This window comes from Coregonus lavaretus (assembly GCF_964263955.1).
Source record: "Coregonus lavaretus genome assembly, chromosome: 15".
Classification (NCBI taxonomy): domain Eukaryota; kingdom Metazoa; phylum Chordata; class Actinopteri; order Salmoniformes; family Salmonidae; genus Coregonus; species Coregonus lavaretus.
The window spans coordinates 43,534,355-43,560,429 of NC_140002.1; the positions used below are offsets into that span (position 1 = coordinate 43,534,355).

A 26,075-nucleotide genomic window follows, 5' to 3' on the forward strand; every position below is an offset into this window, starting at 1 on the left:
TGTGTCGATCAGAACTGATACAAATAGCCTACCTTCTCAGAAAACTCCAACCACACCCAAAACATTTCTTCAAAACAGCATGGTCACAAAATGGTTGCCCTGGCTCAGAAGTAGACTTGCACAGTAACATCACAGCACAAAACACACACACCACCTTCAGGGACAAAAGGAGGGGATTCGATTATCTGGCCCGGGTTGCCCCGGTGGGAGGGGTTTGCACCGGGTGAAAAGTGATTGCATTCGTTTTGGAACCGGGCTGCCTCCCGGGCGTGAGCCAGGTGCCCCGCTCGTGACCGACGGCGAAGTCGGCTCAAAACAAAAGTGACATAGATTAAGCATGTGGAGTAATTAACAGGATTCTGTGTTTTCACATGCAAAATGGATTGTTTTTATAAAAATGCTTCATCTGCCTTCCCAATGAAAACTAGTTAGAGAATTTGAACATACTGTATATTTTATGGAAAAGAGATGTTGTACGTTTCTGAACGATTGTTGACAACATGACCGAGCGGCGTAGATTACTATTCTATTTGAGAAGGGCGCCTCCTCCCTCACCGCTTTTGCTCGTTCATGTCACGGGCCGGGCCATAGACCGGTGCACCGCAGTTCATCTTAATTGAACTCCATCAAGCTCTCATCTGGGCAGGTGGGTCTGGGGTGCTTTTATATGTTGTACATGTTCCCCACCAATTAGTGTCCCCTGGGAAACATGGACCAAAACTAAGATACCTCTTACCCTAGAAGAATGCCTGAGATATTAGGGATTGATGGCAAGTTGTTATGACCACTGGATGGTTCATCAGTGCTGATGCCAAGTGAGGTGTTCATCAGTGCTGATGCAGTGTATCTTGTTGTAATTTATGTTATCACCTAAATCTCCCATTGCCTACTATATTATAGACTATTGGATGTTGAAGGTATGGTGTTTATATTTTAGTTTACTTATAGTTACATCTTTACTAATATGATATTACTCATGTTTATGTTTTAAGAGAAAATACAAGGGATACTTTTTTTATTTAATCAGTGTGTGTGTATATATGTGTGTGTACATGTGACGTCACAGCTAATGTGTCACATGATACAGTGCGCCTATTGCTCAACATGGCTGCAGACAACCTACCATCCGAATTTGATGTTATCATACTCGGGACAGGTAAGAAACTATTGTTGGTTTGCCAGCGTGTGTACTTTCAATATGTTTCTTGATAACTGTGCCTCTGAAATTGGGGAGGGTGCAATAATATTGTCTAAAGGTTTCATCCAAAACTGTGAAATGGCTGATAGCATTGGTTGCTAACGCTAGCAGCTTGTTGTTGACGTTAGCATCTAGCTAGCTTGCTAATTAGGAGCAGGGCGTATGTAACATGTATATCTGTAACATTTGAATATAAAACGGCTAGCTAGCTATAGCTAACGACTTAGCAATTCGTGTCATTTTTGTTGTTGTTGTGTGTGTATATGTGTGTTATAAGATCACCATTTCAACATCGATAGCTAGCTAACTTTGACAACGTCATCAGCTTCCTTGATGTCAACATCTGTGTGAAGTTAGCTATCTGAATTATTTCTATCGTGTCCCTATTTGATATGAAGAGCTAGCTAACTGACTTTACACTCAAACAACCAACGTTTGCATATGGTACAAAAGGTAAACACAGCTAAACAGCTAGGTAGCTAGCATTAGTAAAGGCATCTCTCTAACTTACTGCTCTCAGCTGAGAGAAGCATGCACTGTCATTGTGACTAGCCTGGGCAACTGTTGGGTAGCGAACGCTAAACCTATATTTAGCCAGTGAAATGTAGAACTGTCTGTGTCCAACCCACACATACAGTAGATTTTCCTATCTACCTGTTATAAATGCTAGCTAGACATACAGGATAAGAAATGTAAGATGTCATTATCAGGTTCTTCAGAATAGAAATTGCTTGAACAAATGTGCAGTCACAGATGAGTCTAATGTGATGCCATTTTACACAAATATTGCACCTAGCTAATTGTAATTCTACATAATTATTTTGGAACTAAAACTTCTAATTTCTCAAACCCCTAACACACGCATGGCTGTTTCAGGGTTGGGTAGGTTACTTTCTAAATGTAATCTGTTAGTCCTAGAGTTACTAGTTACCTGTCCAAAATTGTAATCAGTAACGTAACTTTGATTACCCAAACTCGTTACTTTAGGATTACTTTCCTCATAAGACTTCTGCATGCTTCCCATTAGAAACAGTTCATGTGTATATTATGATGACATTTTGTGACTGTTTTGGTCTTCAGCAAGGGCTTTTTCCTCTGTTCATGCACACACATTTTTTTCTTGAGGCAAGCCAAAGTTCAGTAGTAGAAGTCTATACCCCTTCTTCTGTGATTGGTCAATAGTATGAATTATTCAATTAAGTGTTTGTTGTCATTCAATGAGAAACAACTCATTTTCCTGCAAATTTTTTCACTTGAGAAATACTACACCAAACATCATAGTTATCTTAGATTAATTCGTACTATTTTGAGGAAGTGTATACTGGCTAAGGCATCTCAAGAGGGACAAACTATTGCTGTTTTTTTCTCGTTTTTCAAGCGCAGGTCTTTTAAGGGAGTATGCGAGGCACATACGTTCACATCGCCTAGCGGAGTTCTGCTAGGAGCAAACCCAACCTAGTATGCAGACGCCTTTTTAAAGGGCATTAGAAGAAGACAAAAATTATCTAACAAACACATTTGTTGTGTCATAATGGTCTCTGACTTGTGGACAGACTCACTCAGGTGGAACAAACTTAAACTTGCACCTTGTTTTAATGCCGAATTGAATGTCATTGAGAAAAGAGAAAGGTGTCATAGTGTATTTTTCTCACATCCTTTCTAAAAATTACAAATTATCCGAAAAGTAATCATCTCGTTTTTCAGAAGTATCTGTAATCCGATTACAATATTTGTGCTGGTAACGTAACTGATTAGTTAGCTTTTTGTAATCAGATTACATGTCACTGATTACATGTAAACAGTTACTCCCCAACCGTTTTAGTAATAGTATGAACTCAGACTCACATCACTGGGTTGATCGTAGGCTTAGGATACATTTTAATTCACCAGTGGAGGCTGCTGAGGGGAGGACGGCTCATAATAATGGCTGGAATGGAGTAAATGGAATGGTGTCAAACACATCAAAGACGTGTTTTCCATGTGGTTGACTTGATAACACTCCATTCCATTCCAGCCATTAATATGAGCTGTCCTCCCCTCAGCAGCCTCCACTGTAATTCACTATAGGCTAGTTGGCCTACTCTTTGATGAATCCCCGGCACTGGTTTCATTCAATGTTCTGGCAGACAATGCAATGGTTTGTCTTCATTCAGGATGATGACCTGGGCTTACCAATAAGAGTCCAGAGTCTACCCCAGTAATAGCACAGGAAAGGATACAGGTGCTCTGATTCATTATGTTCAGAAATCAGTCCATGCACAGACCTGGTACAAAGCACAGAACAGATCCCAGCAGGGGATGCACTGTAGGAGCTCACCAGTGCTTGGATTCACTATGCAATGGAGGAGGAAAATAAATATTAAAAATGACAGCTCAGATGCCTATTGCTATAATTCAACACTATGATTGATGGTGTGCAAATTGAATATCTCTGGCCCACTTCTGGTTTTGCTGGTGCAAAACTTGAAGCCAGCTGGTCCCCAGACTGTGGGTGACAACACTGCACTGATGACCCAGTCTATTTCTGTGCAGGCAGTGTTCTGTGTCAAGGTTGGTCAGACAAGCATTTTTTCCAGGTTCCCCAGCCTCTGTCTTTGTATTGGGTCTGTGTGCAATCAGTGGCTGTGGACAAGGAACAGTTGTTTATGAATATAGTGGCCCCCTAATGACACCTTTTTTCCATCTGCTGGACCTTCACCTGTGTGAGGCAGGGTGTTCCTGTTGGTTGCACCCCGTCAGTCCCCTGTTCACACACACCTGACGCTCACCAGGGGGTGGCACTGGGGACCTCGGGTCTGCGTGGATAATTCTCTGTTGGACATCTGTGAGTTTGGTGTATGAAAGTCTCTTAAAGGGGGTCTAGCCAATTGTATGCTTTACAGATACGTTGTCCATTTATTTTTGTAATCGAAAGAATTTGACCTTGAAAGAATGTTCATCAGCATTGCACCCCTGCAGCTCTTTTGTCCAGTTGTTGGATTAATATCCCTCAGAAATAGCCTACGTTTTACATTTTAGTCTAGTGAGTGTATCCACAGTAGTGGGTGCATACGTTTTCTGACTTTTTCGCACTGGTCCTCCGTGGGAATCGAACCCACAAGTCTGGCGTTGCAAGGGCCATGCTCTACCTACTGAGCCACACGGGACCTTTTATTTTGACCCTTTCGACTACAGCCAAGTCAGCAGGATGGGAGGTAGCAGTCAGCACAGGCAAAACCTACATGGACTTTCTACTAGCTAGCCTAAGTGGAATGTTATCACGGCAAATCGATTGTGTTCCCGTTCCCGGGACGGCAGTGACAGAGATTCACAATTATTCCCGATCTCATAGTGGAACTGGTCTTGTGCAGAGTCTTAATAGAGAGGCAATAAAGCAAACGGAGCCGGCATCTTGCTGAGCCGTTCCCTGCTGTTGTGTTAATGTAACTATCCATCTTGGTGGGACCTCCAGTCATTGCCATGAAGGGCCTCCATTAGCAGGACATGTGATTATGGAACAGAGCCAACAATCACCAGCTTTACTAGTTGACACATCTCTGACTTGCACTTAGACTTCTTGCTTATTCATCAGGTTTAAAGCAACAACAAATGGTCTAGTAAAATAACAAACAGGTCGTTCCACCTCAAAAAGCACAAGAGGATTTCGACACCCACCATCTGATTGTTCTGAAATCGTTTCTTGTTAGAAACAGATAAGATTAGCATTCCTGCAGCATTATTTTGTTTAAATGTAATTTGATCTCTGAGAAATTAAGCTGATTTTGATTGCACCCAAATTGGCCATTTTTAATTTATAGGATTCATATAATATTCAATAAATATAGTACCTAACTTCCGATTTGGACCAAACTTTTTTCTCACAATGAGTAAGACATGAGGAATCCAAAGAAATGGTCAAACGACACCCACGGACCCCCTACACCAATCCCACCCCAACAAGGAGTATATAGTATCAGTTCTCTGTGTCTGACAAGTAGTATGGAGCTGCGGCTCGAAGTATTGTTTATCCTATGTAATGTATTCTCAGTGAATTTTGTGATGTTTTTCCCCCTGTTCATAGACATTACATCCTGATAGTACCAGGTTCTGACCACTAGATGGTAAGAGTTTGAAGAATCCCCCCCCTCCTCAATGTTAAAGGGATAGTTCACCCAAAATACAAAATGCACATATTGGTTTCCAGTTTGAGATATGACAGCAATCCATGCTTTGGTTTTGTTGGGCACTGTTTCAAATGCTAATTTTTTAGCATTTGTGTCACAAATCCAATGCAAGTCAATGGTACCTATATTAGCATTTTTACGCCAAATCATCTTAAAGTATATAAACATGTATTGTGTAACTCAATTATGTTACTTATAGATGATTTGGATATGAGTGCGAAAATGCTAATATAGGCACCATTGAGGAGTGGGTAAGAAGTGCGCTGTCTAGCTTTATTAGCTGGGTGCCCTGCCATATGTGGCAATGACTTCAAATGAAATCCCAAGTTCAAGAACATTGGGAAATGCCGGCACTCCAACATGTTTTTATTTTATTTTTTACAAAAAGACATCACCTCATTTCACCTTTTTATTTTTCGGCCGGGCAGGCTAATGTGTTTCCGCAGTTATGCCTTCATTTTTGCATTTGTGGCACAAATGCAAAAACGTTAGCATTTGAAACTAGGGGTGTGAGAGAAAAAAAATGAAGTGAATTCACAATTCAGATATGGTCCTGCGTATGACCGCTAGGGGGCAATTGAGTTCAATCTACCGCACTCCTGGCTACCTACCAGACGGCACTCACCTTATTGCTGTCCCCCTCCCACTCAACAACGATGGTATTAATGCAGTTCTCTGTTGTGTCCCTCTCCTCCATGTTCTCAGTTGGTTGTCAGTACATGGGACATGTCCCACTTCTCATCCATGTGATGGCTCGTTGCAGTGATGTATGACAGCGTGTTCATAGACGTCCAACAATCTGTTGTTAATGCCATGTATCCAATGCAAGATGTATTTTACGGCCCCCTAACCAATTGTGCTATTATGTGTGTTCTTTTCGCGTGATTTGTAATTTATTCTGTACATAATGTTTCTGCCACCGTCTCTTATGACCAAAAAGAGCTTCTGAATATCAGGACAGCGATTACTCACCTCGTATTGGACAAAGATTTTTTTCTTCAATGAGTCGGACGCGAAGGATATTCTACAGACACCCGACAAGGCCCAAATCCCCATCATTCGCATGAGAAAGAGACAGCGATATCGTGGACGTAGGTCGGGGTGCCTTGTAAGGATCCGACGGCAAGCAAGTAATCTGCCTCTACCATCAGTCCTATTAGCCAACATACAATCATTGGAAAACAAAATAGACGACCTACGATCACGGATATCCTACCAACGGGACATTAAAAACTGTAACATCTTATGTTTCACCGAGGCGTGGCTGAACGACGACATGAATAACATACAGCTGGCGGGATATACGCTACATTGGCAGGATAGAACGGCTGACAAGGGGTGGCGGTCTGTGTATATTTGTAAACAACAGCTGGTGCACAAAATCTAATATTAAGGAAGTCTCGAGGTTTTGCTCGCCTGAGGTAGAGTATCTCATGATAAGCTGTAGACCACACTATTTACCAAGAGAGTTTTCATCTATATTTTTCGTAGCTGTCTATTTACCACCACAAACCGATGCTGGCACTAAGACTGCACTCAATGAGCTGAATAAGGCTATAAGCAAACAGGAAAACGCTCATCCAGAGGCAGCGCTGCTAGTGGCCGGGGACTTTAATGCAGGGAAACTACAATCCATTCTACCTCATTTCTACCAGCATGTTAAATGTGCAACCAGAGGAAAAAAACCTCTAGACCACCTTTACTCCACACACAGAGAAGCGTACAAAGCTCCCCCTCGCCCTCCATTTGGCAAATCTGACCATAATTCTATCCTCCTGATTCCTGCTTTTAAGCAAAAACTAAAGCAGGAAGCACCAGTGACTCGGTTAATAAGGAAGTGGTCAGATGACGCAGATGCTAAGCTACAGGACTGTTTTGCTAGCACAGACTGGAATATGTTCCGGGATTCTTCCGATGGCATTGAGGAGTACACCACATCAGTCACTGGCTTCATCAATAAGTGCATCGATGACGTCATCCCCACAGTGACCGTACATACATACCCCAACCAGAAGCCATGGATTACAGGCAACATCCGCACTGAGCTAAAGGGTAGAGCTGCCGCTTTCAAGGAGCGGGACTCTAACCTGGACGCTTATAAGAAATCCCACTATGCCCTCAGACGAACCATCAAACAGGCAAAGAGTCAATACAGGACTAAGATTGAATCATACTACACCGGCTCCGACGCTCGTCGGATGTGGCAGGGCTTGCAAACTATTACAGACTACAAAGAGAAGCACAGCCGCAAGCTGCTCGGTGGCACAAGCCTACCAGGTGAGCTAAATCACTTCTATGCTCGCTTCGAGGCAAGCAACACAAGCATGCTTGAGAGCATCAGCTGTTCCGGATGACTATGTGATCACGCTTTCCGTAGCCGATGTGAGTAAGACTTTTAAGCAGGTCAACATTCACAAGGCCGCAGGGCCAGACGGATTACCAGGACGTGTACTCTGAGCATGCGCTGACCAACTGGCAAGTGTCTTCACTGACATTTTCAACATGTCCCTGACTGAGTCTGTAATACCAACATGTTTCAAGCAGACCACCATAGTCCCATTGCCCAAGAACACTAAGATAATCTGCCTAAATGACTACCGACCTGTATCACTCACGTCTGTAGCCATGAAGTGCTTTGAAAGGCTGGTCATGGCTCACATCAACACCATTATCCCAGAAACCCTAGACCCACTCCAATTTGCATACCGCCCCAACAGATCCACAGATGATGCAATCTCTATTGCACTCCACACTGCCCTTTCCCAACTGGACAAGAGGCACACCTACGTGAGAATGCTATTCATTGACTACAGCTCAGCGTTCAACACCATAGTGCCCTCAAAGCTCATCACTAAGCTAAGGACCCTGGGACTAAACAACTCCCTCTGCAACTGAATCCTGGACTTTCTGATGGGCCGCCCCCAACCTCTCCCTCAACGTGATCAAGACAGAGGAGATGATTGTGGACTAAGCACGCCCCCATTCTCATCGACGGGGCTGTAGTGGAACAGGTTGAGAGCTTTAAGTTCCTTGGTGTCCACATCACCAACAAACTATCATGGTCCAAACACACTAAGACAGTCGTGAAGAGGGCACGACAACGCCTATTCCCCCTCAGGAGACTGAAAAGATTTGGCATGGGTCCTCAGATGCTCAAAAAGTTATACAGCTGCACCATCGAGAGCATCCCAACTGGTTGCATCACTGCCTTTTATGGCAACTGCTCGGCCTCCAACCGCAAGGCACTACATGTGGCAAATAACATTTGATTTTATTTATATGGTGTTTGAGTGCTCGTGCTTTGTACTTGCAGAGTAATCATTGTACAATTTCTCCATCAGGGCCGTCACAGTTTTTCCACATGACATCTTGTAGTCTGATTCTAGATATGCCATTAGGGTATTGAAGCCGACATCCTTCACCATTGACAATGGCTGCATATCAACTGCAATCATTTCTGTAATCAGCGATGTGATTTTTCTCACTCCGTCTCTTATCGCACTGCTGCCAGCAATGGGTTGGGTGTCACGGTGCCTCCCTTTCAGCATTGCACCTGTACTACCACTGTAGCTCAATTCCACCTAGCAAAGGGGGGGTGGGGGGGAGGAATTATTTAAAAAGTAATCACCTAATAGCAGAAACAGCACCATCTAGTGGTCAGAACCTGGTAATATCAGGATGTAGAATGGGACATAAACCCAACAACTTCAATGATTTCTCTGAACAGGGGAAAAAACCTATACAATTCACTGAGAATACATTGCATAGGATGAAGAAACAATACTCAGAGCCACAGCTCCATACTACTTGTCAGACATAGAAAACTGAAACTGTATACTCGTTGTTTGGGTGGGATTGACAAAGTGTGTGGGGGATCTGTGGGGGAATTTTTGACAATTTCTTTGGATTCCTCATGTCTTACTCATTGTTAGAAAAAAGTTTGGCCCAAATCGGATGTTAGGTACTATAATTATTTAATATTATATGAATCCTATAAATTAAAATGGCCAATTTGGGTGCAATCAATTATCTTAATTTCTCAGAGCTCAAATGATATTTCAACAAAATAAGATGGTGAGTGTCATGGCTTGCTCAAATGACATGGAACGACTCAAACACAAAACACAATGGCGATTCAAGTCACTGGGTCATCATCTTCTTGTATTGTAAGCTGGATATTAAAACAAGATGGGCCTACCACATAAGGTAAGAAAGTCTATCAACTATGAAGACTTCACAGTTAGACTAAATAGAATGGCCGAATTTCATTTGAATCCTATTTTAACAGTGCGCGTGTGTGCATATACGAGTGACAGAGAAGAGGATGGAACGGGGTGGTGTTGACTGAAGTGCCTTCCCATTCTGCTCTGTCTGCTGAAGGCCTGCTAGTCTCTTTTGCCTTCCCAAGCGCTCTCAGCCAGACTATAAATAACACGTCAAATGACTTTCAAGGTGGAGAGAGAGAATCCATTTTGGAATGTTCTCTGAAATGAAGAGTGATTTATGATTTCATACAATTCCTGCTGAAAGCATTTCGGGCTTTGCTCGGTCATCAAAGTCCTGCCGGCCCCGATCTATTATTTATCGTGAGGCCTGTCTGTGTGGCATCAGTGCTTTATGGCAGGTAATGTTTGTCTTTAGCAAACATGATGTGGAAAATCAATACCGGACACGATAAATGGCATTAAAAGATGGCATCGGAGGTTATTTACACTTTTTAAAAACATCTCAAGAATGGCCTAGTGGGTAGAGATACAACTGTTTTTTTTAATTATTTTTTTTACATGGGGTAGTTAATTGAGAGAGTGTATTTTATACCTAAGTGCCCACTTTAATCTTTCTTTGTGCTGTCTTAACGTTGATACGAGTGAACACTGGATAGCTTTACTCCATGTGCTTGCATTATCTTTGGTGATGCAACCATAGCCTACAGCTGTCTAAATCTTTGGTAGCCTATACGCCTAATGTTGAAATGGTGATGACACAATTGGACTGAGTAGCCTATGTGGAATGAGAGCATACAATGCAAGGTGAAACAGTGTAAGCCTCTGGCTTTCTGTTGTGACTGAGAGATGCTCTCTGTTAAATGACACAGTGAGAGGTTTGGAAGTGGCGGCATGTACATGAGAATAAATCACTTTCCCATTGTGTGTGTGAGATGGGACAGTGCAAGGCCAGATGAGAAAGAAGAGCGATGGAGAGACCAGGATGCCTTGGTGGCTTAATGGAGTTGTTTTCTGGGCTCTATCTGTGGCACTGCCTCTCAATCTCGCTTACCTAACCCCTATCTCTGTGGTCTGACTCCTCCGCCTGGCCATTTTACCTTTTGTCTTCTCTAGGAAACGGAAACCTCCGGAATGAATTAGGATCTTTCTCTTGGCTAAATGAATACCAGGTGGATTTTTCCTTGATGTGCTCTTCATGTCAGAGGATACCGCTTTCTCCCCCTCGGGGCAGGAGACATTTGTGCTGTTGAAAACGTAGTGCTATTCAAATGGAACTCGTCATTTTATTTGATGCCTATTGTTCATGAACCTTGTTCAACTGCCAACTCCACTAGGACTCTAAATGCCATAAGAGTCTCATTCTAGACATTTCTTTCCCATTGACAATAGAATAAGCAATACACTCAAAGAAATACTCATCACTTCCCGATTCAGCAGGCGCCGTCAATGCAGTGAATTGCTTGCCAATAGGTTCAGGTTGAATAAAAATGTCTCAAATTAAATGTAAACTATTCCATTCAGACAAAAGCCACGCGGAAATAATGGGTTGAATGGCTTCCTCTTGGGCCTGACAATGTGTCTCCTGTCTCTGTTCATTTTCAGGCCTGTCTGAGTCTGTCATTGCAGCGGCATGCTCCCGTGTTGGACAGAGGGTCTTGCATGTTGACAGGTGAGTCTGAGGGGGTGAGGTGGGTGGGTAATGGTATGGTGGATTGCACTGGGGAGAGATGGTGCTCTGGTTAGGCGTTCATTTTGTGTGATAATTATTTTAGATACAAATTCCACACAGCCTATTTTAAAAGTACATTTTCACACCAAGTGTACTGGGGTGAATATTTTGTACACTTGTTCAGTAAAATTGATTCATTGAAAAGTTACTGGTGCATGATTGTGTATAAGTTCTGAACAACGACATGATCCCAATTCTTACATATACTGTATGCTCAATCCTACAGGAGAAACTACTATGCTGGAAACTGGGCCAGTTTCACATTCAATGGACTGCTGTCCTGGATCGAGGAGTACAAAGTGAGTTTAGCTGTGTTTGCTATTATCTTTTAAATGTAGCACATTATCACAAAGCATGACATTAACTGATTTAACCAATGTGACTAACTGGAGGTGTGAATATAAAATGGTCCGCCAGCTTTGACCTTTTTAGAAAATAATGTGTTAACTGTGATTGTCCTCAGGGTTCTTGTGAGAGGCCTGGGTAATGGCTTCACGATGTCCTACAATGCGTGCGTGTTTGTGTGCGTGTGCAAAATACTGTGTGTCCATTTGGATGTCACACATTTTCTGTAGCTGTAGCCTGTCTCCTGTGTCAGCAGGCTGGCCAGAGTGAGGAGGCTGTACAGGAGGACTGGAAGGAGAAGCTGGAGGAGGGAGAGGAGGCCCTGGCGCTCAGCTCTATTGACACGTCCATCTCCAACCTAGAAGTGTTCTGCTATGCGAGGTACCACTGAATACAGGTCCACACACACACACACACACACACACACATGGGACAAACCTCTGCTCTACCTCTCCATTATTCTCATTTTCAAACAGTCTTCTTGATGAGGGCTTCATTTAGAATAGAGGACTACAGAAAACTCTTCCTACGGGAATTAGCTTACACAGCACTGCCAATGGCCAATATAGTATTGTTTCCACACCCACAAACCTGTTTAATGTCCTCCTAACCTGCTTTGTGTTGTTGGCAGTGAGGAGCCTGAGGAGGAGGTGAAGGATGCTACGGCTGCAGCCTGGTCTGTCCCTCAAACACCAGATTCTGAGGGGGAGGTAGAGAGGTGTCTGGTAGAGAGCAGTTCTGTGGAGGAGGAAGAGCCAGTGGTGGCCAGTGATGAGTCGTCTCCAGCCTCTGGACCTGATGCTGGGGCAGAGCAGACCCGGCAGGAGGGAGAGATGCCCAGCCAGGCAGAGGAGACCCAGGGGGAGGAGCAGCAGCAGGCCAGCCCCTCTCCAGCTGAGAGCCAACCAGAGCCCAAGAAAAAGATCACCTATACCAAGATTGTTAAGGAGGGACGGAGGTTCAACATTGACCTTGTGTCCAAGGTTGGTACAGTATATGGAGGTGTTAAAACATTGAGGGGCAGATTCAAGTTTAGGATTCGATGACTTTGTGACTTGTGTGCTGCAATGCTCCAAATTAACATATTTTTCCCTGTAACCTAATGTTTGATTGAACTTTAAGGCTAGACCATTTAAATGATGCAGCTACAGTGAGGGAAAAAAGTATTTGATCCCCTGCTGATTTTGTACGTTTGCCCACTGACAAAGAAATGATCAGTCTATAATTTTAATGGTAGGTTTATTTGAACAGTGAGAGACAGAATAACAAACAAAAAAAAATCAAGAAAAACGCATGTCAAAAATGTTAGAAATAGATTACAATTTTAATGAGGGAAATAAGTATTTGACCCCCTCTCAATCAGAAAGATTTCTGGCTCCCAGGTGTCTTTTATACAGGTAACGAGCTGATATTAGGAGCACACTCTTAAAGGGAGTGCTCCTAATCTCAGTTTGTTACCTGTATAAAAGACACCTGTCCACAGAAGCAATCAATCGATCAGATTCCAAACTCTCCACCATGGCCAAGACCAAAGAGCTCTCCAAGGATGTCAGGGACAAGATTGTAGACCTACACAAGGCTGGAATGGGCTACAAGACCATCGCCAAGCAGCTTGGTGAGAAGGTGACAACAGTTGGTGCGATTATTCGCAAATGGAAGAAACACAAAATAACTGTCAATCTCCCTCGGCCTGGGGCTCCATGCAAGATCTCACCTCGTGGAGTTGAGAACGGTGAGGAATCAGCCCAGAACTACACGGGAGGATCTTGTTAATGATCTCAAGGCAGCTGGGACCATAGTCACCAAGAAAACAATTGGTAACATACTACGCCGTGAAGGACTGAAATTCTGCAGCGCCCGCAAGGTCCCCCTGCTCAAGAAAGGGCCGTCTGAAGTTTGCCAATGAACATCTGAATGATTCAGAGGAGAACTGTGTGAAAGTGTTGTGGTCAGATGAGACCAAAATCGAGCTCTTTGGCATCAACTCAACTCGCCGTGTTTGGAAGAGGAGGAATGCTGCCTATGACCCCAAGAACACCATCCCCACCGTCAAACATGGAGGGGACAGGACAACTTTACCGTCAAATCTTGGGTGAGAACCTCCTTCCCTCAGCCAGGGCATTGAAAATGGGTCGTGGATGGGTATTCCAGCATGACAATGACCCAATACACACGGCCAAGGCAACAAAGGAGTGGCTCAAGAAGCAGCACATTAAGGTCCTGGAGTGGCCTAGCCAGTCTCCAGACCTTAATCCCATAGAAAATCTGTGGAGGGAGCTGAAGGTTCGAGTTGCCAAACGTCAGCCTCGAAACCTTAATGACTTGGAGAAGATCTGCAAAGAGGAGTCGAACAAAATCCCTCCTGAGATGTGTGCAAACCTTGTGGCCAACTACAAGAAATGTCTGACCTCTGTGATTGCCACCAAGTACTAAGTCATGTTTTGCAGAGGGGTCAAATACTTATTTCCCTCATTAAAATGCAAATCAATTTATAACATTTTTGACATGTGTTTTTCTGGATTTTTTCATTGTTATTCTGTCTCTCACTGTTCAAATAAAACTACCATTAAAATTATAGACTGATCATGTCTTTGTCAGTGGGCAAACGTACAAAATCAGCAGGGGATCAAATACTTTTTTCCCTCACTGTAAATATATTTGATGCAGGTCCTTCTGTTGCTTATTCGTTAAATTGTGACCGTCCCCAGCTCATGTTCTCTCGTGGCTCACTGGTGGACCTCCTCATCAAGTCCAACGTCAGCCGATACGCAGAGTTTAAAAACATCACCCGCATCCTTACCTACCGCAACGGGAAGGTGGAACAGGTAGAGCACCACACATACACACACAGATGCTGAACTGCCATGTAAGATCTGTCAGATTTAAGTGACTTTCCGATTAATATCAGATTAATGCTGTGGCGCAAACAGCTATTTAATCTCTGTGAAGATAATATAAAATGTTGTTCAGCAATGTGTTTACGTTTGATTTACTGAGTGGTGGTTATGACCATGGGTTTTTAATTTGAGTACTTCAATCACTCTGCTCAAGATAGCTGTCCCATATTTGACCCCACTCACTCTCTCACTTCTCCCCTCCCCCCTGCCTTTTTATTTTTACACCTCCCTCACACAACCTCACCATTACATTCTCTCTTTCTCTCTCTCCCTCTCCCTGGCTGTCTGCAGGTGCCCTGTTCCCGGGCTGATGTTTTTGGCAGCAAGCAGCTGACAGTGGTGGAGAAGAGGATGCTGATGAAGTTCCTCACCTTTTGCCTGGACTTTGAGCAGCACCCAGAGGAGTACCAGGGTAGGAACTCTCTCTATATATATCTATCTATCCATCTATCCATCTATCCATCCATCCATCCATCCATCCCAGTACTCTACCCCCGGTACTCTCTCTCCAGTCCTCTACCCCCGGTGCTCTCTCTCCAGTCCTCTACCCCCGGTGCTCTCTCTCCAGTCCTCTACCCCCGGTGCTCTCTCTCCAGTCTTCTACCCCCGGTGCTCTCTCTCCAGTCCTCTACCCCCGGTGCTCTCTCTCCAGTCCTCTACCCCCGGTGCTCTCTCTCCAGTCCTCTACCCCCGGTGCTCTCTCTCCAGTCCTCTACCCCCGGTGCTCTCTCTCCAGTCATCTACCCCCGGTGCTCTCTCTCCAGTCATCTACCCCCGGTGCTCTCTCTCCAGTCCTCTACCCCCGGTGCTCTCTCTCCAGTCCTCTACCCCCAGTGCTCTCTCTCCAGTCCTCTACCCCCGGTGCTCTCTCTCCAGTCCTCTACCCCCGGTGCTCTCTCTCCAGTCCTCTACCCCCGGTGCTCTCTCTCCAGTCCTCTACCCCCGGTGCTCTCTCTCCAGTCCTCTACCCCCGGTGCTCTCTCTCCAGACCTCTACCCCCGGTGCTCTCTCTCCATTCATCTACCCCCGGTGCTCTCTCTCCAGTCATCTACCCCCGGTGCTCTCTCTCCCTATCCCAGTCATCTACCCCCGGTGCTCTCTCTCTACCTATCCCAGTCCTCTACCCCTGGTGCTCTCTTTTCAGTGCTCTCTCTCCCCATCTCAAACCTCTATCCCTCACTCCTCTACTTTCTCAGAATGGCGCTGCGATGGATAGTAGCCATTTTACGGGCTCCTGACCAATTCTGCTATTTTGTGGGGGTTTTTGCGCTGATCTTAACTTTTTTGTACATAATGTTTCCGCCATTGTTTCCTATGACCGAAAGTAGCTTCTGGACATCAGAACAGTGATCACTAACCTCGATTTGGATGAAGATTTCTACTTCAAAGAGTCAGAGGCGTAGCACATACTGCTCACCCTGGACCATGCCATAATCACAGAGACTTGAAAAATAAAATGGTGGCATTAGAGAGGCCGACATACGGGCACCCTGACGAAACTAAGTCGGCGAGTACATAAACCGCCTCTACCCTCCGTTCTTTTGGCGAACGTACAATCACTGGAGAACAAACTGGACGAGCGTCGATCGAGATGATCATATCAACGGGACCTGAAGAACCTTAATATCCTATGTTTCTCCGTGTGGTGGCTGAACAAGGACATGGATCATATGCATCTAGCAGATTTTTTTCTATTAATCTGCAGGACAGAACGGCAGTGTCGGGTAAGCTCAAGGGGAGAGGTGTGTGTCTCTTTGCTATTTACCACCACAAACCGATGCTGGCACAAAGACCGCACTGAACGAGGGCCATAAGCAAACAAGAAAATGCTCCTCCAGATGCGGCACTCCTAGTGGCCTGTGATTTTACTGCAGGAAAACTGAAATCCGTCATACCTAATTTCTACCAACATGTCACCTGAGGCGAAAAAACTCTAGATCACCTTTACGCCACACACAGAAACGCATACAAAGCTCTCCCTCGCCCTCCATTTGGCAAATCTGACCATAATGCTATCCTCCTGATTCCTGCTTACAAGCAAAAACTCAAACAGGAAGTACCAGTGATGCGCTCAATACGGAAGCGGTCCGATGAATCGGATGCTAAGCTACAGGACTGTTTCACTAGCACAGACTGGAATATGTTCCAGGATTCATCCGATGGCATTGAGTAGTTTACCACATCAGTCATCGGCTTCATTAATAAGTGCATCGACAATGTCATCCCCACAGTGAACGTACGTACATATCCCAACCAGAAGCCATATATTATAGGCAACATCCAAACTGAGCTAGAGCTGCATCTTTCAAGGAGCGGGACACTAATCCGGACGCTTATAAGATATCTTGTTACGCCCTTCGACGAACCATCAAACAGGCAAAGCATCAATACAGGACTAGGATCGAATCCTACTACACCGGCTCTGACGCTCGTTGGATGTGGCAGGGCTTGCAAACTATCACGGATTACAAAGGGAAACCCAGCCGCGAGCTGCCCAGTGACGCGAGCCTACCAGAGGAGCTAAATGCCTTCCATGCTCGCTTCGAGGCAAGCAACACTGAACCATGCATGAGAGTACCAGCTGTTCCGGACAACTGTATGATCACGCTCTCCGTAGCCGATGTGAGTAAGATCTTTAAAATGCAATTGTGTTTGTTGTCCGTAGCTTATGCCTGCCCATACCATAACCCCACCACCACCATGGGGCACTCTGTTCAAAACGTTGACATCAGCAAACCGCTCGTCCACCGGACTTCATACACTGTCTGCCATCTGCCCGGTACAGTTGAAACCGGGATTCATCCGTGAAGAGCACACTTCTCCAGCGTGCCAGTGGCCATCGGAGGTGAGCATTTGCCCACTGAAGTCGGTTACGACGCCGAACTGCAGTCAGGTCAAGACCCTGGTGAGGACGACGAGCACGCAGATGAGCTTCCCTGAGACGGTTTCTGACAGTTTGTGCAGAAATTCTTTGGTTGTGCAAACCCAGTTTCATCAGCTGTCCGGGTGGCTGGTCTCAGAGGATCCCACAGGTGAAGAAGCTGGATGTGGAGGTCCTGGGCTGGCGCGGTTACATATGGTCTGCAGTTGTGAGGCCGGTTGGACGTACTGCCAAATTCTCTAAAACGACATTGGACACTGCTTATGGTAGAGAAATGAACATTCCGTTATCTGGCAACAGCTCTGGTGGACATTCCTGCAGTCAGCATGCCAATTGCATGCTCCCTCAAATCTTGAGACATCTGTGGCATTGTGTTGTGACAAAACTGCACATTTTAAAGTGGCCTTTTATTGTCCCCAACACAAGGTGCACCTGTGTAATGATCATGCTGTTTAATCAGCTTCTTGTTATGCCACACCTGTCAGGTGGATGGATTATCTTGACAAAGGAGAAATGCTCACTAACAGGGATGTAAACAAATTTGATCACAACATTTTAGAGCTTTTTGTGTGTATGGACAATTTCTGGGATCTTCTATTTCAGCTCATGAAACATGGGACAAACACTTTACACGTTGCATTTTATATTTTTGTTCAGTGTATTATTTTTATAGTTTCTTTCTCTGCATTGTTGGGAAGGGCCTGTAAGTAAGCATTTCACTTAGTCTACACCTGTTGTTTACGAAGCATGTGACAAATGAAATGTGGATCGATGAAGTTATTTGATCCCTCTCCATTTTAGGCCTCTGTCCCTCACTCCTACCTTCTCTCCGGTGATATTCCCTGCTCTCCTCTCCTCTCCAGACTTCTCTGAGCATTCCTTCTGGGACTTTCTGCAGACCAAGAAGCTGACAGCGAACCTGCAGCATTTCATCCTGCACTCCATTGCCATGGTGATCCCGGAGGTGTGCACGGTGGAAGGCCTGAGAGCCACTCAGCACTTCCTGCGTTGTCTGGGGCGCTACGGCAACACGCCCTTCCTGTTCCCCCTCTACGGCCTGGGGGAGATCCCTCAGTGCTTCTGCAGGTCAGTGGCTCCTCGTGTCTGTGCTTGCCTCACACCACAGGTACATGATGATGAGTCTATCATAAGTCTATCCTACTGTACATAACAGAATGTACTCACGACTGTAAAGTCACTGAATTCCAACTATGTGTTTGTATTGGGGGCCAGACCTACATTTACATGGTACTAGAGATGGTAGGTGACCTCTGTGACCTTTGTGATTAGGGGAATGGGGATGAGGCCTGGGTCTGTGCTCTGACTCCGAGGCTCTCTGCTCTGCTCCGCTGGGCTCTGGATGGCAGCTTTTAACACTGTAGGTCTTCAGGGAGCTCTCCTGTGAAACTGTAGCACTTAGAGCCGAGTGAGCTTCAGGATGTGTCCCCGACGGCTGCTGTTCATACTGCTGCAGGGGCCATGATGGCTCACAGCCAGGCAATGGGAGAACAGCTCCCCAAAGGCTGGATGCCGCTGGATATAGCCTAGCCTTGAACACTTGCCTCGGGGTTGTGCATATGACTCTGCTTGCCTGCATGTGTTTCCATCCTCTGAATGGGATATATCCACACCATGGAGGTGTGTTGAGCTGAATGCATGGGTGCAAACATCCCGAGTGGAGCTGCCTTGACCCTGGAGATGGAAGGTAATGTTCTGTTGCACATGCAGTGCTGTCAAAGTCAGTGCCATGCCACCGATCTATCTGGGATGCAATCAATTTGCATCCTACTAAATCCATCATAGAGATTGGCTGCACACCTCACGGTTCAGAGACGTAATAACACAGACCAGGTTTTAACCTTAAATGAAACATATTGGAAATGAGGGCAATATGTGCTTGAGCTGTGAAATGCATTATTCCGTAAGAAACTGGTTTTGGTTGAAGCAATTATTGCAGAATTGTTGTTGCTTATTATATTATAATAAACTATCCAGAGATAATTGTTTCTATAATGTTCTAGTAATTCATAGACAATTATTAATACATAGTCTTACTCTTCTACCTTTACCTGTCAGGGTACATGTAGAGACATAACTCCAACATGTAGGAGATGGAGTTTGGATTAATCTTCTACCTGACATTTTGAATTTTAATAAAGCTCCTTTGCTCGAGGCTCAGTCATTTGCATATTTGATTCCCACTCCTTCCCCCTAATCTACTCCTCTGACGTTCAGATAAGCAAGGTAAAGAGCCGACACATGATCACACCTGTCTGTCACCACACAACTCTCTCTCTCTCTTAGTGGCAGTGAATATCTGTTGTTCATCCATACTGAATTGCCATGTCTTTTATTTTTGTTCTACGGGTGATAAGCGTTGGAATTGAGCTGTTACTTTAATCTTCCTAGTTTTCTATTTTGGAATCAAAACAGAATGTCTCACCTTGTGCTCAAACCCTGACTCTGTTGGTCTGTAGTCGAGGTAATTTTGTTCTCAGTGTCTCCTCCCAAATAGTGTAGGTAGCTAAGGTTACAATGGTTGTGTTTTGGAGTGTTAGTACAGTAAAGAAATGGATGGAGAGAACAAGAGGAAAGAGTAGAAAATGTCTGATGGGTAAGGTAGAGTTTGAAAGGGATGAAACAAAAGAAGTGGTGCAGGGAGTCAGGAAGCGGGAGAAAAAGTCTTAGAGAGCAGTGTGAGTGAGGGGTGGTAGGGAGGCGGGATCATCCATCAATGTGATACCTGCTTGCAGGTGATGGATGGATAGATGGCTGTGCAAACTCAATAATGCTCACTCTCTCAGGTTATTCACAGATCAGCGAGCAGCACTGCTAATAAAGTGATGAAATGCTTTTGTGTCCTTGCCTGGATTATTCCTCAAGTTTTGACAGGGAAGACTCTTTTTAATTTCTAAATAACCTTTGGCACTTTGACTGCAGTAGTCAGTCTTCTGCCTCTGTCCCTCGCACCGTTCTATGGCGCATGACCGCGGTGGGGTGGGGTGGGGTGGTAGACCTCCATTCATTTAACCTGAAAAAGAATTTGGCCGTGACACGCTTTGATTTGCATGCCGTATTGCCACGCTCCAATCAGACAGCAGTCAGAATGAAACAGATTGAGAGGATGGGGAAATGCATTAATTAGTGCAGATGATTGTCTGTGGAACGTTCAGTCACAGATCATATTTCCTCTCATCTTTTTTTTTTCTACTCATGGAGCAATAAACATCTAATTTATTCGGATCCAACAGGATTTAATTTTGTGCAGAAGGCCTCGCCAGGCGGCATGGCGCTTTGTTTTCTTTTAATTATTGGCCAACCATTAGCCCCCCACTCTGCCTCCCAGCTCCCCAGATTACAGCAGAATTTTCCAGCAATGATCTTGACAGGTAAGTGCTCTGTGTACGCACCGTCATTTTGTTTGTTTAGCGTGTCCTGGACATTGAGGATTTATTGTCCACATCTGTGACTGCCGGCAAAACCTTCTGAAAGCCATCTGAAATCCTCCCAGGACCCTTTAAAACCTCCCACCCTTTTCTCCTGCTTGGCCGTGCTAGAAGAATGCATGCATCTACAGAACCTGCAGCTTCTCTTCCACCGGGCCTTCTAAGGGTTGAGTCAGGGCTTAGTTCAACACTGGAACATCTACAGAGTTTCAGGAGACCCAAAGTGAGCTTAAAGCACATGGGATTGCTAAGAAGTGCTCCTCAATACACCCACTCACTCATACACTTTAGATTTATCTCTGAACTGTAAAGGAACTGAATGGATCATTTCTAGTGTTTCTCCCGTCTGAGGATGAGGTATGCACAACACTTGCTGGCCCTACAGGTTTGTCAAAGGTTGGGAGAAACATCCCAGACGTCACTGTCATCACTGAAAGATGAGAAGTCTAGCAAACACTGCAGCATTCAAGACCTGGAGGTGGACACGTCCAGAGTAAACTTCTAAATACAATCTCTGCCATCATCTAAGGCATGGGATTGAGTTGTCAGGAAAATTAGGACTGCCACCCTTTAAGGCTGTTCTATTTATTTCTGCCTTGCTTGAGATGCTGCCGCTAGAGCCTCAAGCTTATTTTTGCTTCTTGTTACATTACCTTTTAATTACAGAAATAACTAGTTGGAGGCAGTTGTTTTGTATAAGAGGGGAGAGGAGGGTTGTCGAAGATTTATTTTGGATGTGACCTTCTCCACACTAGCTGCAGCTGTAATCAGTGGAATTAATAGCATAATCAAATTATACACAAACTCATAAATCATTGCCGAGCGCACTGTCACGGAGTTCGGCTATTAATGGCCCCTATTGTTTTGCCACCGTATTAAAAAATCACGTCCCCTGATTCCCGCCTTGATAGGAACTGAAATGCCATTTAGAGGCTATAAAGACCGGGGGCTCAGAGGGGTCCCAGATTTTCACAACTGTTAATTTAGCAGCGATGCAGAGTGATGTCGCAGGAGCCAAAGGGGGGCGAGTCAGGGCCGGCCGCGCTCCAGCGGCGCCTTTTCAGCCGGGGGATGGCATCATTGGGACAGACAGAGGCTAGTTAATTAGAGTAATATCAGCTTAAACGTCTGTCAGTTAGGGTTAATGACATCAAAAGGGGTTCCCTGGCGTCTGAATGGGGTTCTGTAGAGGGCATGCGATGGGCCTGGATGATTGCCTGTGAGTTTTTTTTTCACATTTTCTTTATCCTCTTGATGCTTTATTAAGATGCCATGTCTGGTAATTCATCTATGGGGCAGGTACAAATCTTTTTAGGAGCACCGGTGGTGGTAGTCTGTGAGGTAGGCATGACTTGGTCCCTTCACTCCATTCCTCCCTCTGTTTCTCTAGACCTGCTCTCCCCAGTCCCTCACAGCTGGCAGCGCTCCCTTAAACCCCAGCCATCTCTATCCGTTATTCCCAGTGTGTTGAAAGAGCCAGTGCCAGGCTCATAGACCTGTGCTGTCCGTATGCAGCTGTGTCTGAGCGCACATTAACCTGGCCAAAGCACACAGTCTGCACTGTGTTCGCCACTGTTTTACTTAAAGGTAATTAAACCCAAGTATACTTGGTTTAAAGCAAGGATCATCCACAGTTTTTATAGTGATTGTAACCACATTAAGTCGTATGAGGGGATTTGAAAAAAGTAACATTTATTTGTCAAATAGACATTTTGGAATACTTTATAGTGTATTGCAGTGAATATCTGTATGTTTGTCTTCACTGACTGGCCACTGTCTTAAAGGACTTGTCTCTTTGTGTATTTTTCTCAGGATGTGTGCTGTGTTTGGAGGGATCTACTGTCTTCGCCACTCAGTTCAGTGTCTGGTTCTGGACAAGGAGTCCGGCAAGTGAGTATTCCATCGCCAATCCACCACAACACATACACACGCCAGTCCCCCCCCTCCCCTCCCCCCTCCACAATAAAGAAGTGTGAGAACAAAAAAAGTGTGAGAACAAAGCAGTAAAAGAGAGATGGATTTGTGTTCAGGGCTGAGATAACAAAAAGCTGCCCTGTTCTCTTCAAGCCCCTTTGTTCCTGCCCTCCAATCAGGGAGAAACCTCGATTAGAAGTAATTTGTGTATGTGGTCCTCCAAAACAAGGAAAGAAGAGGGGGTCCGGAATATAGATACAAAATTAATTCTCTGGGAGACGGGAGAACCAACTCCCCCCCCCCACCCCACCCCCCCCACCCACCTGAAGCAGCCAAGCTCGGAAGACAAATCACAGGCCCTGCCACTTGGGCTGGCGATGAGTGATGCTGGTTTTTCCTCGTGGCCTTACCTCCACTAATTGATTTTCATCTGAAGACAAAAAAGCCCTCTGTTACTGCCTCTTAAAAAATGAGAGTTCATCTCCAGTCTCCCTTGATTAATCTGCGCTGATAATGTGCGTCAGGCCATACTAGAAAGCTCTTTAATGAGTTTCAAAGGTAGATTGTTGTCATAAACTAGGTTAGATTAGTTTTTTTTTGGAGGGCTCGATATTGAGATTCTTTCATCTTGGTGGTGGGTGACCCTGGGGGCCAGGAATCTTGTGGTGGAGCAGTGTAGTGAGGAGTAATACTGGATGCTCTCTCTCTCTCTCTAATACTCGGCCCAAAGACTAAAACTCCCAGCCCCTGTCTCTACAGCCGGTCTCTGATGTTGGCCATTGGGGAAATACTGCCTTCTGGGACCTCAGACTGGAAAGTGCAGTTCCTTTGATAATGTGTCCCTCTTTGTGCAAAATGCTAATGGTACTCAAGACTTTGGTTACGGCTCTCTTTTTTCATTTAACGTATCCACGTGCAGCCGGTTGGGATTTCCTAGAGTGCTCATGGTTCAGGTTTTTATCTACTTATTACCTAGTGCTCTGTGAAGCCTAATGTGCCACACACTGACTGGTCCTCTCTAATTAGAAGCACCATTTAAGACATTGATATGTGCAAAGTCAATGGCAAGCGCTAAAGCACAGACCTAAATCAGAACCAGCAGTGGTCTCTCCTAGTTTTCTGTGTGAAAGGCTTAGGGTTTAAGGTGAGGTTGGAGATGATCCAAGACCATGTCAGTCAGCACTAGAGAGAAGTCCATAAACAAGCAGTGAGGCATGGCCGAGAGGGCCGCTCTGCTCTCCACATGCACCGTACAGGTGTCCACTCGGCTCCTTTTTCAAGGCAAGCCTAATACATCATCGGTGGAAAAAAGTTTTGAGAAGGTGAAAAAACTGGCAAGGTGTCTGCCAGGCTGAACAATGATTTTAATTTCCCTGGCGTCATAAATTACCTCCGTATGTCTCCTCTTATTACGTACATAAAGCTGAAAAGGGTAGAGGGAGATTAATAATGCAGCACCAGCAGTGGATTATGTGACCTAACATCCCAGCTGCCACTCCTCTGTCCTGTCCTGGACCTGCTCCTCTATACTATTACAGCAGTCACCTGCACCGCCTGTCTGTCTGCCTGTCTGTCTATCCTGACTCAACTGACCAGCCACTTCACTCCTGTCACTATCCATCCCTTAGTCTTAATGCGCTTTGATCATAGTCACTTCCAACAGAGGAGAACTTGACTGTGACAGTAATGTACAGTAAGTCATGGGGGGAGGTAGTTTGTTTCACTTGGCCAAAGTAGAGAGTTCCTTCCAGTTGAGATGTTTATCAAAGTCATAACTATGCATGGCTGTGTGTAAGGCTGTGACCATGATTGCTATGGATAGGCCCTGCATGCTTTATGAACACTGTTTATGAACTACAGTTATGATAAATAAATCCTGCCGTGGCCTTGTGGGTAGGGGGACGGTAATCATTAGAGCTACTATTAGTGGTTAGTTCGAGGTTTATGCCCACTGACAAGCTGGACCTTACCTTTTATGTCTAGGGTCAGGTTATGTCTGCAGGCGTGTGGATGACAGAGGATATACATTAGTGTTGAAGCACATCATTTACTTTATCATCCTATTTAAGATTAAAATATTAACTTATTTATTTAGATATATAGCACTAGTGTAGGTACTTTCCAGGATGTGCAGTATTTTTGCTTAAAAACCAGCGGGTGTTCTCTCAGGGAAGTGAAGGTTGTGGCCTGTATCACGTCTCCTATATCCCATATCCCACTCCATTGGCTTAGGATTGATTTGAACTGCCAGCTCCCACTGCCAAGCCCCCTCCTAGTAAATAAATCTTCATTTACATAAACAGTCCATCCTGCAGTCAATCTCTCCTAGGTGAGGATTATTCGGAGGGGTGCGGTTTGGAGAGGGGTGGGAGCGAGCGTTTTGGAGTGCCACTTGCCTTCTCCTTTATTGTGAAAGTCCATTTCAAGGATGTCACCCCTAGCACATTAGTCTGGATAATGAGCCCTATAAAGCACATTTATAACTCTTGACATAACAAGCAGACAGATTCCCCACCGTTCCCCCTCTGTCTGAGAGGAGCAACGCAGGAAGGTCACACTGCTGCTGCCCAGGACTGGGGGGCTGAGGGAGCCTCTCCTCCCCTCACCCTGCCTCTCCTAGTCTCACCTCACTCACGCTGGCTAACTCACAGATTGCACCAATCTGGCCAATGTTTTCGGTTCTGTTTTGTGCTGGCATTGTTTGGTCAAAAAATGAGAACGCATTCAACTCTGGCTTTTCTTACAAAGATTAATGAATCAGCCCAGGCCATTTGTATTTGTTTCGACGGTGGTGCATTGAGAAGCTGCCAAAACAATCCTTCGCTTTTGTGCTGGACTATAGGCTGTAATGCCTACTGTTTTCCCTTTCTTGACAAAGGGCATTAATTAATGCCATCTCATGAAGCATACAGCTCAGGTCGGTAAAGTTGTTTGGTATAACATTGATGTGTTTATTTTTGTGTTGGGCCAAAAAAATTATGCCGTGGCCGCAGATCCAACTAAAGGTCCCTTCTGGTCATGTGTTTATCTGTTTATTCTCTGCTTACCCACAGGCTCTGCTCTACTCGTAGAGAACAGCCTACTGTGGCGAATGGTGATTGTTCAATAAAGTTAGATCAAAGCTGAATCAATGTCTGCAAGATCACATAATTATAGTATTCTACATAAGAGAACTGAATATAATAGCATAGTATAACGTTACTGTAATACAAAAACACCACAATGTTTCTTTAATGTGGCCAAAACTCAACAGTGTGCACCACTACGCAAAATACA

The 26,075-nt window shown here is 44.9% G+C and overlaps 1 protein-coding gene across 2 annotated transcripts in view; it reads left to right on the plus strand.

Annotated features, from left to right (window-relative positions):
* Positions 1-1,082: 1,082 nt before the first annotated feature.
* Positions 1,083-26,075, plus strand: part of chm (CHM Rab escort protein) — a 37,586-nt gene continuing 12,593 nt past the window's right edge. The window contains exons 1-9 of one of the 2 annotated variants that reach the window (XM_084178804.1): positions 1,083-1,156; positions 11,190-11,256; positions 11,543-11,615; positions 11,915-12,042; positions 12,293-12,644; positions 14,370-14,486; positions 14,850-14,970; positions 18,303-18,525; positions 22,698-22,775. In XM_084178804.1, coding sequence (XP_084034930.1) covers positions 1,105-1,156; positions 11,190-11,256; positions 11,543-11,615; positions 11,915-12,042; positions 12,293-12,644; positions 14,370-14,486; positions 14,850-14,970; positions 18,303-18,525; positions 22,698-22,775 — 1,211 coding nt within the window. In that variant the 5' untranslated portion in view covers positions 1,083-1,104. The remainder of the gene's footprint in view (positions 1,157-11,189; positions 11,257-11,542; positions 11,616-11,914; positions 12,043-12,292; positions 12,645-14,369; positions 14,487-14,849; positions 14,971-18,302; positions 18,526-22,697; positions 22,776-26,075) is intronic. The other variant, XM_084178805.1, reaches the window with a different exon arrangement.